The 14,292-nt window shown below is 39.7% G+C and overlaps 1 protein-coding gene across 2 annotated transcripts; it reads left to right on the top strand.

The window, feature by feature from the left end:
- The first annotated feature begins 633 nt into the window (after nt 1-633).
- On the top strand, nt 634-13,868 carry calml4b (calmodulin-like 4b). 2 transcript variants are annotated; one of them, XM_033634583.2, is made up of 5 exons: nt 634-764; nt 877-907; nt 3,815-3,955; nt 8,079-8,267; nt 13,470-13,868. In XM_033634583.2, the coding sequence occupies exons 1-5, from the start codon at nt 762-764 to the stop codon at nt 13,565-13,567; spliced, it is 462 nt and encodes a 153-aa protein (XP_033490474.2). In that variant the 5' UTR covers nt 634-761; the 3' UTR covers nt 13,568-13,868. The 2 variants fall into 2 exon arrangements, with proteins under 2 accessions (XP_033490474.2, XP_078023776.1); XM_078167650.1 differs by having other exon boundaries at nt 675-764; nt 3,850-3,955.
- Nucleotides 13,869-14,292: the final 424 nt, after the last annotated feature.

Below are 14,292 nucleotides of genomic sequence, written 5' to 3'. Positions count from 1 at the left end.
AACCAAGCGCTGGTATTTGATGACTTCGGGATAAGACCGGGTTGGTAAGTTTTGTTTTGCACATGTTTTTAACGCTAAGTTGAATGCAAAAAACTTAAATCTCTACTCTAGGGATTGCATTGTGGGAAGTGAAAGCCTAATCAGTATACTCAGGTTCCTGTTGGACTTACTTTAAAAAAAAAATCTTTTTCCTCATCCAAACTTGCTGCCAACATAACCCATAATGCGTCTCTCCCTCTGACAGTTGGGAGTTAGGTCATGGTGTGGTATGCTAGCAGCAGCTGATGTTTCCCGGAGACTCGAGCCTTCAGCAGAAATGACCAGCTGGCTGCAGAGCTCTGGTAAGCTCTTGTCTTCCTCCCTCCACAACTCCAGATTATTTACTTTTTAAACTTGATGCCGACTCAAGTGATATCACTTGAGGACATTTATCCAACTCCCTCTGGTGTTGTTCTATTTTTAAACATGTGCAGTAGAACACCCCGACACCCGAACTGAGTTCAATTTTAATGCATGAATGAAAGATAAAAAACAGTCTGAATACAAAATGAAAAGTGAACGTGACACACTGAGCTGGAGGGGTGTCCTGTCCCTGTCCTGCCCCTCAGTGCCTTCCCTCCTCATGGATACCTAGCCAGGATCCTCCATCCAATTCCATTACGTTCCTCATCTTACAGCTGCCTGGATCAGTTTCCTGAGCTAAGTAACAGCCGGCAGAGTTCAGACAGGCTCACACACACTCTCTCACACACACAGCCACAATGGTGAGATAATTACTGAGTTCTCTTTGTAGCTTCACGCTGTCACCCAGATTTCACCTGCAACCTACTTACTGGTTTTTCACCCTTCACTCATGTTTTCCTGGTTTCTTCACAGGCGAAGTTCCTGACCCAGGATCAGATTAACGGTAAGACTCTCACACATTTCACATTACAGCTGAAATGAGTGATGACACAAGCGTTGAAGTGAATAAACTGCTCTATGCTCTTTCGGCAGCACAGGGAGCAAATGCAGTAATTTCATGAGATTATTCCTCTGTCACAGTCAAACAGATCAGCAGTGATGTTATTTAATCAGACAGCAGAGTTTTCAGAACAAAGCAGCACTTGTCCCTGTTCACGCTGAGCAGATTCACACAGCGATCTGTTGGCCGACTTCCTCGACCTGCTAATGTGATTAAATACAAAGGTTTTCTCTCTGAACAGTTTTTAGCCTAATGAAGAGGCATTCATTCATATTATTCTCTCTATTTGGAAGCAGAGCAGTTATTGAGGCTTTGTTTCTGTGTATTGTATCTAGTTCAGCAGCTAAGATGTTTTTGTGTTCACAGGTTAACATGTTATCAGTGACTGTATCAGTTTGAAGGTATTTAGGGCTGCTGCAACTAATGATTATTTTCGTTGCTGATTTTTATTCAGACCAATAGATTCATCATTTAATCTGCTAAATGTCAGAAAATAGGCAAAGATACATATCACAATTTTCCACATTTCTCAAGGTGACATCCTCAAATGTCTTGTTTTGTTTAACCAACTGTCCAAATGTCAAAGATATTTAATTTACAATGAAAGTTTGTTCATAAAGGCAAATTCTTGGCATGTGCCAAGAACTAAGGTGGCGTTGAAAAAGGAAATGGCCCTTTTCAGAGCCAGTGTTTGGCTTGTCCTTTTTGGGCTACTGTACAAACAACATGGCAACTCTATAGGAAAGGACCATAGACTCATGGGTGCAGATCTGATGACAAGTTTGGGGGGGACACAATCAGTTGTGATTTTTTTTTAATTGCACGCATGCAAATCATGCCCACAGAGCGCTTGAGATTGCCAGCATATTTCACGATTTCATAGAAGCTCATCACCATCACCAAGTCATTCAAAAAGCACTACAAAGAGAATCATATGCTTACCTTTACTGTTTATTTCTCTTAAACAGCCAGTAGTACATGGAACCAGCCATCACCCTCCTTTTCACTGCTTCGCTGTTAGTTAATGCTACTTCTAGTTTCAGGGTCTCAGGCATGTTATGTCCACTCACGTTTTCATCTCTCGCCTCTCACGGATTCCCATTTCTACTCATTATCTTCCCTCTCTCCCAGTATATAGGACTACTGTATACATTTGTTCAATTTCAGTCATTTAAGCTATTTAGAATTGGGGGGGACAATTTGTGTTTTTCAGAATTTGGGGGGGACATGTCCCCCCCGTCCCCCCCAGGATCTGCACCCATGCATAGACTGTAGCTACCATGATGTCACCCACTGGTTTGTGGACTCCCGTTTTGAAGACTTGAGTTTGGCATTTCAGCTGTCGCCATCTTGTCTTTTTGGAGCCAGATGTGAACACAAGCTGGAGCTGTGGAGAAGCGAGGGGTGGATCTGACCGAGAAGCCAACGACACTATCGATAGACACTGAAAGTGGTCATGGCCTTAAATTCACTCCCTGTGCAGTTGTCATGAACAGGGAAATGGCTCTGGAGATCAAAACCCTTTTTATACCAGGCTCTAAACATGTATTTCTGCTGTAAAGTTGGGCATTTTAACATGAGGGTCTATGAGGATTGACTGGCTTCTGGAGCCAGCCTCTAGTGGCCATTAGAGGACCGTCACGTTGGCTTCATTTTTCAGCTGCAGAGGTTGCTGCTTGAAGAGGACCCACTCTATATGTGATTTAATCAGCTCATTCAAAGATAAGGAAAACACAATGACTCGTAGTGTCCGGTTATAATAAACTAATGAAAATATAGTTATGAATATTATATACCATTTCTACCAATATATCCTCCTAAATCACACACTGGACCTTTAAAATCCTTTACAGGGGTTATAAAAGGCCTATAATGAGCTAAATGCTAACATGCTGATGTTCAGCACATATAATATTGACCACCATCTTAGTTTAGCATGTTAGCATGTTCCACCTGATGCATGTCAGTCCAGTAATCACTCTTTTAGCTCTGTTTTTGGTCTCCAACTCCTTAAGGAAATATTTGTCTTTTTAGCTGCTAAATGCTCCTTTAAGTTCACCAGCTGTTCTCTAAACGTATCTGTCTGCCTTTGAGCATATGTGCAGTGGGGTTTTCAGAAAACACTTAGACTAAACCAAACCAGAAATGTGCATAAAACCAGAGCTAGCTAAAAAAAAAGGCTAAAATCTTTTTGTTTGTTTGTTTGTTTGTTTTAATCTTCTTTCTCTCATTCCTGGTGCAGGATCTCCTTATGTCTTCATGATATTAATTTTACTTTTAATTCAAATTTTTCAAAAACGAATTGTCTACAAACAGGATGAGAACTTCCTTGATACTTAGTTTATTTGGCCATTTTTAAATTAAAAAAAAATGAAGAAAGGAGCTTCACTCTGTGTGTTTCTAATCTTCTCTGAAGTTTCAGGACTTGTTCATCCAGCATCTCATGATAATGCATTGGAAAAAATATATAAACATTTGCTGCTTTGCTTTACAAACCTTGGTTTTGTGGGGACATAAATCTGTTTATATAGTAACATTGTGAGGACTCACTTTCCTTTTGGGGACAAAACGCAAGTCCCCATAAGGTAAATAATCTTAGGCTAAGGGTGGGGTAAGGTTCAGGTAAAGGATTAGGTAAGTCTCCAAAAAATTAAGGTAAGTCAAAGTAATGGCCCCTGATGTGAAGAAAACATGACTCTGTGTGTGTTTTACTAATGTTGTGGGGACATAAACCTGTTTTCATAGTCACGTTGTGGGGACTTGCTTAACTTTTGGGGTAACTCTCCAGGGATGAAGGTAAGTTAATGTAATGTCCTCTGAAGTGATGGAAAATGACTGTGTGTGTTGCAGAGTTTAAGGAGTGTTTCTCTCTGTATGACCGCCAGCGGAAAGGGAAGATTGAAGCCCGGGAGCTGATCACAGTGATGCGATGTCTCGGGTCAAACCCCACTCCCTCCGAAGTCCATCGACACCTGATGAGCCACACCATAGGTACACCCATGACCACCTCACACCTGTGACCATCTCACCTGTCTGACTGTCAATTTTTTTCTCTCAGCCCACACAGTGAAATATGTTTTTTGGTAAAAATAGCAACACATCTGCTTTGTGTCTTATAAATTGATCCTTAATTGAATTCTATGCAGTTGCAAAGAAGATAACATACTGAAAAAGTTTATAGGAGACTAAGTTGTTTGAACAAATGCCCCAAAATTATCTGTCTATGTTCAAGTCACAGCACCCTCTGGTGGCCGTGCTAATTATGACAAGAGAAAAGGAGGAAGTCAGGTGAAGTTATTATAGTGTCAGCTGGATGTTTCTTGCTGAAATGCACCCTGGAATCCAGAGTTGACTTCTTTCCTTCAGTCTTCATGTCTGCAGGTTGTCTGCAGGAGACTTTCATGCAGATCCAAGCTATACCAGTTCTCCAACTGTCAGCCACCTAACATTGTTTAAGGGAAATTAATGGGACCTTTTACTTCACTTTGCAACTTTATGACTATCAACTACAACTGCTGTCTCATTTACACAGTGTGAATTTGGGTTGTCTGAGACAAAAGTCGACATTGTGAAAGAAATCTAATGGTTGTCAATCAAAAATCTGTCCTACATCTCACTGCGAGACATATCAATTTATAGCTGATTTCGAATTTTGAAGATCGAAGACAATGACCTCTACAAACCAACCAATCTGACCATTAAGGATTTAAAAAAAACAACAAAACAAAAACAACAGCTTGATGACCAAAGTCTGTTTCCTGTTTTGGTTGTTTTGAGTTTATGATGTGTCTCTGCTTGTATTTATATTTTTAAGTCCAGCACTATGACTCAGACATTTCTTGGACAACTGCACTGACTTGTCTTAAAAAAATTTTTATGGTCTGACAGAGATAAGATTTATCGGACCCATTTCACACAGTGTGAAATGCAATAAACCTGCCAGATCTGTTATCTCAGTGTGTCGTGGTCTTTGGTTGTTTCACTCATACCAGTTTATTACTTCTGTGTGTACTTCTGAGACATAAACTTGGGCTGCAACTTGATGAATCATTTAGTTTGTGAATGTTGAAGAAAAAATTTGCAATTTTCCACTGACAGATGATATCAACAAGATGCTTGTTCATCTGTTTCATAATTTAAACCCAAAAACATTCAACTGAAAAAAAAATCCTGGAAACAGAACATTCTCTGCCTGATCAACAGCTCAAACTGTAGGTGTTTGATTTTTCAACGAATATTTTTAGCACCAATATGAACATAACTGAGCACAGAGTGATTCTGTGAAAGCGCTGCATGTCCACGGTTCTGCATCACAGTGCATGTCATCACCTCACATGATACATGAACCGAAACTAATGACTCTTGTGGGTCACTGCGGGGGTGCATAACAAGACTGAATTACACATAAAGCAAATGATAATCAAACATAACACACAGTGTGAGCACAGAGCTGCAACAGTGACTGCTGCTGGTTGGCTGAATACAGCTTCAATCTGACCTTATTTCAGCTTTTTACATCATCATAATCATCATCATCATTATCGTCATCATCATTATCGTCATCATCGTAATGTCTCGGCGCACACTGTCTTCTGTAGGATCATGACAGAAGCAACTCAAATTTTAAATATCACAAAAAGCAAAAACACACTACACAACTTCTGCCAGTTCTCTAAATGTGTCTTTAACTGTTAAAGGATGAGGCTGATGAGTTTATATATTTCTCATCTTATCAACAAATATCATTTGCAAACCTAAACCAACAATGAGTTCAGGCCTTTGAACACCAAGTCTGTATTTTTCGTACGCGTTGTTTATATCTGTCATCGGATAAAAATCGTCACACACAGAAACCTTGCGCGCTGAGTCCGATGCGTTTTATTCTTTTATTCCTTGTGAAAATTTCAACCTGTTCCCATTCCAAAGTCTTTGAATACCACCACTTTGTCAGTGATTTTGGCATCAGACATCTGACACCAAAAGCCACCTTTCATAGCAGTGTGAAACATGGTTAGGTGGTGGCAGTATGCAACGTTACAGGAAGTAACCCTTTGCATTGTTATGATACACTTTTGGTGAGCCAGACTGCACCTGGCACACCGCTGGAACAGGTTGAAATGCTGTTGATAACTACATAATATAACGAGCTGAAAGTCCCTTTAGGGTGGGCGGGTCCAACAAACACTGGACTTTTACCCGGGAGCCTGTTGTTCACTTCCCAAATACCATACCAAGACATGAAAGGCCACTGACAAGGCAGCATTATGTGATGACTTGTGATGAGAGCGTGTTGGAAAATTTCCAATATGAGACAAAATTTTAAGACACATCTGCTCACTTGAGTCTCTCCACTAGAAGTGCCTCGCTGGCTGTCGCCACTCTCTGCCAGTGTCTTGCATTTGGCACCCCGTCTAACTAAGTTATGAAATTATACTGTGAGGATATTAACTTGCACTCTGCTGTGAGCATCATTATTGCTGTCGTGCATTTCTGGATAGGCGAGGCAAGGCGAGTTTATTTATACAGCACATTTTGGCAAAACAGCAATTAAGAGGCCTTTACATAAAATATGAATAACATCAAGATAAAGTGCAAAAGAAAAACATAATATCACCATTAAAGAGCCAGAGAATACAAAGTAAAATTAAAAACAACAATAAAAGTTATAGTGCAGTGTAAGAAATGAACAAATATTCAAACTAATTAAAGGCAGTGACAAACTGAAAAGTCTTCAGCCTTGATTTAAATAATTTAGTTGAAGCAGACCTGCAGTTTTCTGGGAGTTTTCTCCAGATATGTGGTGAATAAAAAGTAAACACAGCTCCTCCGTGTTTAGTGTTGACTCTGGGGTCACAAACCAGACCTGAACCAGACGATCTGAGAGGTTTGGATGGTTTATACTGTAGCAGAAGTTCAGAAATGTATTTTGGCCCTAAACCATTCAGTGCTTTATAAACCAACAGTAATATTTCAAACTTGATTCTCTGAGAGACGAGAAGTCAGTGTCAAGACCTCAGAACATCCTCAGTCTTTCTTTCTCGGCTATTAAAATTCATGTCTAAGTCCATAACTATATCAAGATTTTTGGCTTGGACTGTGGTTTTTAACATTGCTGACTGAAGCTGAGAGTTGTTTTTTGTGGCACAGCCAATCATTGATTTGTTCAGTGCACTCAGTCGGAGCATGTATTGGACTGTAGTCCCCTGGTAATATGGTTATGTAAATTTGTGTATCGTCTGCATAATTATGGTAAAATATTTTGTTATTTTCCATAATCTGAGCCAATGGAAGCATGTTGATGTTAAACAGAAGAGGTTCCAGAATGGAGCCTTGGGGACTTCCGCATGTCATTTTTGTCAGCTCATAGTTGTCCTCTAAGTAGGATTTGAAATTGAAATTAGTCTAATTAGAAATTAGACAAAAACTTAAACTGTTTAATTCTTGATTTTAAAAACTGACTAAGAATGACTTTTAACCAATTACAAATTCCATCAAGAATCTAAGACTAAAACTAAATTCTTGTCAAAATTAACACTGCTTAAAAAAACTTGATCTTAACTTACTGGAACAAATTTGCCTCTTTGCTGTCTGTTTTACCATCTTTGTTTTTCTAACAGACAACAGTAAGAAGAAAAAGTGAAGAACGCCTGAAGGTTGTGCTGAAACATTACAGCGTTCCCATGACAGCAGCAATGCTTATTTTTTATTATGGCTTTAATATTTCTGCCTGTAAACATAAAGGCTGCTTATATCCGACTTTCTCTTGTGTTATCTTTGTTTCATCCATATTTAAGTAAGTCTGAGGGGAAATTCTGTCTGTAGTTGCTGTAATTAACAAGCTCAGTTTCCACTCATGCAGTTTATTTAACATGTTTAAACTGTCAGCAGCTTATCGAGCAGCACCGCTCCTTACATTGTTATATTACTGCAGTGTTTGAACATCTTAATTCATTTTCACTGGGTTATTATCTTTTCCTCCCACACACACTCTTCTTACTTCTCCTTCTTCCCTGTCCTCGTTTCTCCTGCAGAGATCAATAAAGTCATCTTATCTTTCCACGGGCAACATTACAGAAATTGGACCTGTCCAGTAAAAGTAAATATCTTCCTGCAGATTGGGGCGGAGAGCTGGATTTCTCCATCTTCCTGAGCATCATGCACCGGCAGCTCCAGCAGGAGGCGCCCGAGGAGGAGATCCTGGAGGCCATGAGGATGGCTGACAAGGAGCAGAAAGGCTTCATCCTCGCCTCCGAGCTGAGAGCCAAACTCACCGGGCTGGGAGAGAAGCTGACTGATCAAGAGGGTGAGAGCGGTGAATTGATGAACACCTAAACACACATGTTTTATCTTTTACATCCAGCAGAATATGTCATGTGGTATTAATTTTGAGTTTCTGTCAGTTTTTACTCTCCTGTTATGTTGCTGTTGTTACTACACACATGCTATTGTTCTTTTATTGTACTTTTTTTCTGTTCCTTTATTTTAATCGTGTTATGTGAAGCTCCTTGGACATCTACAAAATTTACGAGGTTAGGGGATTTTACTTAAAGGATTTAAGTCAGTGTGTAGGATTTAGGGGTATATACTGACAGAAACTGAATATGGTATATGTTATATTTTCTTTTCTTTAATGTATCATCACCTGAAAATAAGACTTATGGTGTTTTTATAACCTTGGAATGAGCGGTTTATGTCTACATAGGGTGCTGGGACCGGTTGCACACAAAAAACACAACAACAAAGTTTTTTCCTGAAGTATGACACTTAAGGCTTGATTTCTCCTTTGCTGAGGGACTTGCACAGAATCCCTTAAAAAGTTTCCTTGGTTTGGGATGCCTGTTATTGTCTCACAAAGTTGCCTTAGAGTTTGATAGTGAAAAAGAAAGAAGAAAAGAGGACAAGAAAACCAAACTGGTCAGAGGAGGAAAAAATTATACTTTTGGAGGAAAAAAATTATATAATGCACAAACTACAAAGTAAATTTGATCCCCAAATACCAGGCAATATGTTTGAAGAAAGGTATTCGCACAGCCAACTGTCTCAGGTGCAGGTGCGTTGGAAAATATCAGTTCAGTCTTTGAACAAAAAACCCCACACACTGCTCTTTACACTAACGTTTCAGTCCTCCTGGACCTTCGTCAAGAGTGCTCAACACCATTATTTCCAACACTGAGCTTAAATAGAAACTGTCCCACCATTTCGCAGTTGTGGACAGGTGTGAGGGAATTAATCAGCTGTGGGTGTGTTTCTCAATAACTGACAACAGCCTGTGCACCATATGTCACATATCCCACAAACGAAAAAACAAGGGAACAAGAAAAACAAAGGGAATACCTAAAAACCCTGGGCTCCTTACATAATAAAGGCTATTTACAAAATTGTTTACAAAAATGTGCATCTTATGAATGAACACATCAGCCTTGCAGTTTTCATAAATCATTCAAAATGTTCAACACTGTATATTCTTATGCCATGTATCATAAACTGGTCTTTTTGAGATCCCAAATCCATTACAGCATGACATGCCTTGGTATTTCATCATTTAAACCTTTGTGAGTTTGCAGATTAAATATCCAGAACACTTGTCTTCTGCTAAGTATTGCTTCAGTGTTACCACCTCTCTCTGGCAGATGAACTTTTCAATCAAATCCCTAAATACCAGAAAACAGAAAATGACTACAGGAAGAAAATGCAACAAAAATTGATTCTGTCACGTCTTACGTGTAAAGTGTATCTATTGTGCTTTCCTGGTTACAGAACACTTTTCTCTGGGCACGTTAGTTTTTTCATTTATCACCATAAACCCGGTCATGTTGCAGTTAAGATAAAGTCAGAGGTACCTCAATGTTTTTTTCTTTTTAACTTTGCTTTGGTTGCTAAGGTATTTTGTGCAACAGTCTAACTTAGGTTCAAGACAAGGAGAAAACCATGAAATGTGGAAATGTGGCGACACTGGCATTACATCAGCTCACAGATCACTAATAATAATGAGCGTAATCTTTTGCACCAAGAGTCCTCTGGAGCTGCTTAAAACTGTTTCTTTCATTAGTTCGGCTGATGAAACTTTTATTTCTAGTCCTCTGTGTCTTTTCTCTCTTTGAGCCTTCAGGAGCACTTTCATTATTTTTCACAGTGAATCACAAACCTTTCTAAATGGCTGACTGCTTACAGTCACCTCAGGGCTTCAGTAGCATGTTGTCTTTGACTTCACTTATGCTAATAATCGACTCACATTCACCCATAGACTGAGTTCATTCAGGCGTCACAGCGGCAGACTGAACGCTGTGTCTCATACTGAAGTCATTGAAGGGCAGCCTTTGAAATTATGCGAATTTACCCACTGAGTCAGATAAATACTATTGGAAAAACTTCAGTTGAAGTAATAATCCACAACTGAAATATGAGTTTGCTTTCTATCTTTCAGTACAGCAACTTAAGATATTCTGATGTAAATATTTGAGGGAGGTCGGGGTCAGTTTGAATCCACTATCAAATCATCTTATTGAATCTGAATGGGTTCAGATCTCTTGTTGAATGAAATGAAGTTCAGCTTTCAATATTTGCAAGTAACTAAAGGTATAAGTAACTAAACTTTTTTTTAGCTGAGAAGGCAGAGACAGTTTGAATTGATGGTTTAATTAATTTTGAGTTTTAAGTTTAAAATGAGATCCAGCAGCCCAGTCGTAAGAAAAAAAATGTTGGCATTGCACATTTCTGTAAACCATCAATAAGTTACATTTGTAGGTTTCATGGGCGAGACGCCTATCAAGCTGCAGACCACTGTTCAAGACCGACAAACAACAAAACTGAGTCAACACTGTGTTTTTAGCAGCTTTTTAAGCAACCAAATGTGGGTATGTTTTTTTAGGCACCTGTTGATGTTACTCCAACAGAGATGGTGCCTCAAAAACTGGGTACTTTAAGCCAAAACATGATCTTTTCCAGCAACTGGGTTGTCTCAAGATATGGAATGCATCACACTGAAAAAACAGATGGACTGTAAATACCTGGAAAACAGAAGGTCGGGCGTTTGGTGCTGCTCTTGAGCCTTTTTCTGGGCCAGCTTTCAAGAGCGCAGCAGCAGGTTGCATCTGAGGTTGCTAAGCAACCATAACCTTCACTGTATCATAGCCTATTTACCTGCAATCCTGAGTGCAGAGCTGATCTTCTTCCAGGAGCTGTTTGTGTGTAGCACTATTGTCCATAGGACAGATGAAACGCTCTGGCAGCTCTGCACCAATCTGAAAATCCATCAAAAAAAAAATTGCGATTGCTCACGCCCTTCACTTTCGGTGGTGCCCCCAGGGAATCACTGTGTTGTTTTCAAATACTTCGGGTAGAAAACCAGCAAAGTTTAGCTATATATCACATTTTTCATGACACTATATCACCGTGTAGATAATCTGATGTTTGTTAACTCTATAAACACAATGATTGAACAAACATTACTATTTCTGTGTGCACATTTTGTAATTAATAACATGGTTATCGTAAATTAGCTGGGCTAACCGTTAGCTGTGAGCGTTAGCCGTTAGCGGTGTCTGTAATAACCATAGACTGTATAAAAATAAGGTAATAACTCAATAAACGGTCCGTGAATAAAATATTTTTTCCAGCGGATATCTTAGTTACAACATGATTGAGCTAGCAAAGCAGTTTTGTGTTGCTATGTGTGGTATTTATTCAGTTTTGGGAAATCACGATGTCTAGAAAGCATCAGTGGCTGCAGCTGACAGGGACAGCTAACAGCAGCAGCAAAGCTAACATCAGGATGTCATCTGTTAAAAGCCTCCTGTTGTCGGATACGACATGAAATTACTCCAGTTAGCTCAATCATGTTGTAACTAAGACATCTGCTGGAAATTTTTTTTTTTTTCACATTGACGAGATGGCGTGGAGCGGTCGCTATGGACCCGGAGCTTGCTGTTTCTGTAGGTACACATTTCCTGGGGGCACCTGCACATCTCGGCCACGCCTCCTCCATTGTGATTGGCTAAAGCGCAGCATTGTTCAAACTCAAAGCAATTCTACAATGTAAATTGCAGAATCTGTCTTGAGAGATTAGCTCTGCACTAACATGAACAAATTCTCCTCCATATTTATCACAGACTGATATTTATGGATGAAGGGAAAGATGCCTGTCGGCTGTGATGGTTGAAATGCGGTGTGCATTGAAGCATTCCAAAAAATTAACTGTGATCATCTCAGGATGCAGCCATTGTGCCCTGAAAAATGGGCGCCTGGGAATGCATGCATGCCACAATGGCATTGCTCTGGCATTTGAGCGTGTCTGCTGCACGTCTACATTAAAAACAATGACTTTGAGGGTGCAGAAAATGAAGCATGTGTATAAGACATTGAGCTTAAAATACACTGCTCAAAAAAATAAAGGGAACACTTAAATCACACATCCCAGACCTCGATGAATGAAATATTTCAGATGAAAATCTTTATTGTAACTGTCTTTATCTGTATTGTCATTTAGGACTGGATTCAGAATCATACCCAAAATCAAAGTGGAAAAATCTGATCACAGGCTGATCCAACTTCTGTGAATTTCCTCAGGACAACTCATAATGTGGCTCAGTAGTGTGTATGGCCTCCACGTGCCTGTATTCATTCCCTACAACGTCTGGGCGCAATCAATAGCATCAATGCCTTTGTCATCCAGGAACTGATGACACACTCCAGCCACATGAGGCCAGGCATGGTCATGCATTAAAAGGAACCCAGGGCCCACTGCACCAGCATACGGTCTGACAGTGGGTCTGAGGATTTCATCCTGGTCTGTCCAATTTGCACAGCAGCAGGTTGATTCACAATCAGTGTTGCGTCCTGACTGGAGAGGTTGATATCCCAGGAGTTTGATTGACTTTGAGTTACTCTGTGATGATTATGTGTGTATGCATCCCAAACCAAGGAAACCTGTGAATTTAAGTTTAACTGAACAGTTCACTTGAAATTATTGCATCATGATCAGTGAGATAAATTCTTTTTTATCCATTGCAGCAGAGACACCTGATTTTAATTTTAACCTAAACCGTTGGAAGCAACAGCCAGAGCCAACTAAAATAGGAGGCCTTTAAATGATGTGGCAGAGTGCTGCAGTTTGCTTTGTTCTGTAAAAGATGTTTTTCATTTAACAAGAAAGCCCACTGAGTGTTATCACTGAATTGTCTGTTAATCTGTGTTTATTTCATTTAACACAAAGTGATCAATAGCAATAGCATAAATTAGTCACATAATTAATGCTGCACTTGCATCATAAGGGGTGATGATGCAGGAGGTGGGAAGAATGCAGTGTTTGAGAGTTGGCTGAGTGGAGTTTAAAAATGCTCTGAGTTAATAATATAAAATTATATTCAATAAATCTATATTTAACTGCTTTGAATGACAAACTGATGAGAATTGAAACTATTCAGTGCATGTCACTGAAGTGGCTCCTCTTGAAATGCTACAGTTCCATTAAACAGACTTTGACTGACAGTTGTGTTTCTGTTGTCAGTGGACGAGCTGCTGAAGGAGGCGGGAGTTGGACCTGATGGGCGGGTCCACTGTGAGCAGTTTGCCAAAGCGGTGTCTTGCTCCTCTGCGAAGCGCTGACGTCACAAACATCATCATCACTGAGCTGCTACTCAACACTTTAGATTTTATGACATGAAGTGACAGAAGTCAGTTACTGTAAGTTTAGTTTAATAATGTTTGTACCTCAGACACTGCTCCCCCATGATGTATACCTGGAAGCTAGAAACTTTTTTGGGCATATGCACCAGGCAAGCAGCTCCACTGGCATGAATAGGCTCCATGTTGTCATCTGGTACCTTGGTACTATTGTGGTTGTGCTGAGGTGTGAGAACGACTTCCCAAGCACATAATAAAAAGAATTTTCACTTGTGGAAACAAATCTCACCAGAGCCTTCACAACGGAAATGCCTCCATAACATAATTAAAGAAATGTCTCTTTGGTAATGAAGAAATACCTCATCATTAAGAAGAAAGTGTTTGCAATAATAAACAAAGGTGTTTATATATGGAGGTGAGGGTTATATTGGGTCTCAGCGAAATAAACCAATAAACAAAATGATTATATATAACCTGCAGGCGTTCAGTGATCATTTGGCAAGCAAACCACTCACATGAAAACACTGAACAGCTCAGATACAGGTGAACTTGTGTTAAGGGTTCTTTTGTAGTCCCACCACTTAAGTTTTAAATGCACAAAACCCCCTCAAACAGCACAGCGAAATACAGCATTGATTTCTCAAAAGTTTCTGACAGACAATATTTGCTAACATGACGTCTGTATTAATTTGAGGAAGGATCAGAAT

This window comes from Epinephelus lanceolatus, chromosome 5, assembly GCF_041903045.1.
Source record: "Epinephelus lanceolatus isolate andai-2023 chromosome 5, ASM4190304v1, whole genome shotgun sequence".
In the NCBI taxonomy this organism is placed as follows: Eukaryota; Metazoa; Chordata; class Actinopteri; order Perciformes; family Serranidae; genus Epinephelus; species Epinephelus lanceolatus.
This window is presented reverse-complemented; position numbering and strand designations above follow the sequence as displayed.

What these genes read in the sequence shown, in the direction of transcription:
- calml4b (XM_033634583.2), top strand. An exon ending in GACCCAGGATCAGATTAACG is followed by an intron (nt 908 to 3,814) that starts GTAAGACTCTCA and finishes TGTGTGTTGCAG; the next exon opens with AGTTTAAGGAGTGTTTCTCT. An exon ending in GAAGCTGACTGATCAAGAGG is followed by an intron (nt 8,268 to 13,469) that starts GTGAGAGCGGTG and finishes TTCTGTTGTCAG; the next exon opens with TGGACGAGCTGCTGAAGGAG.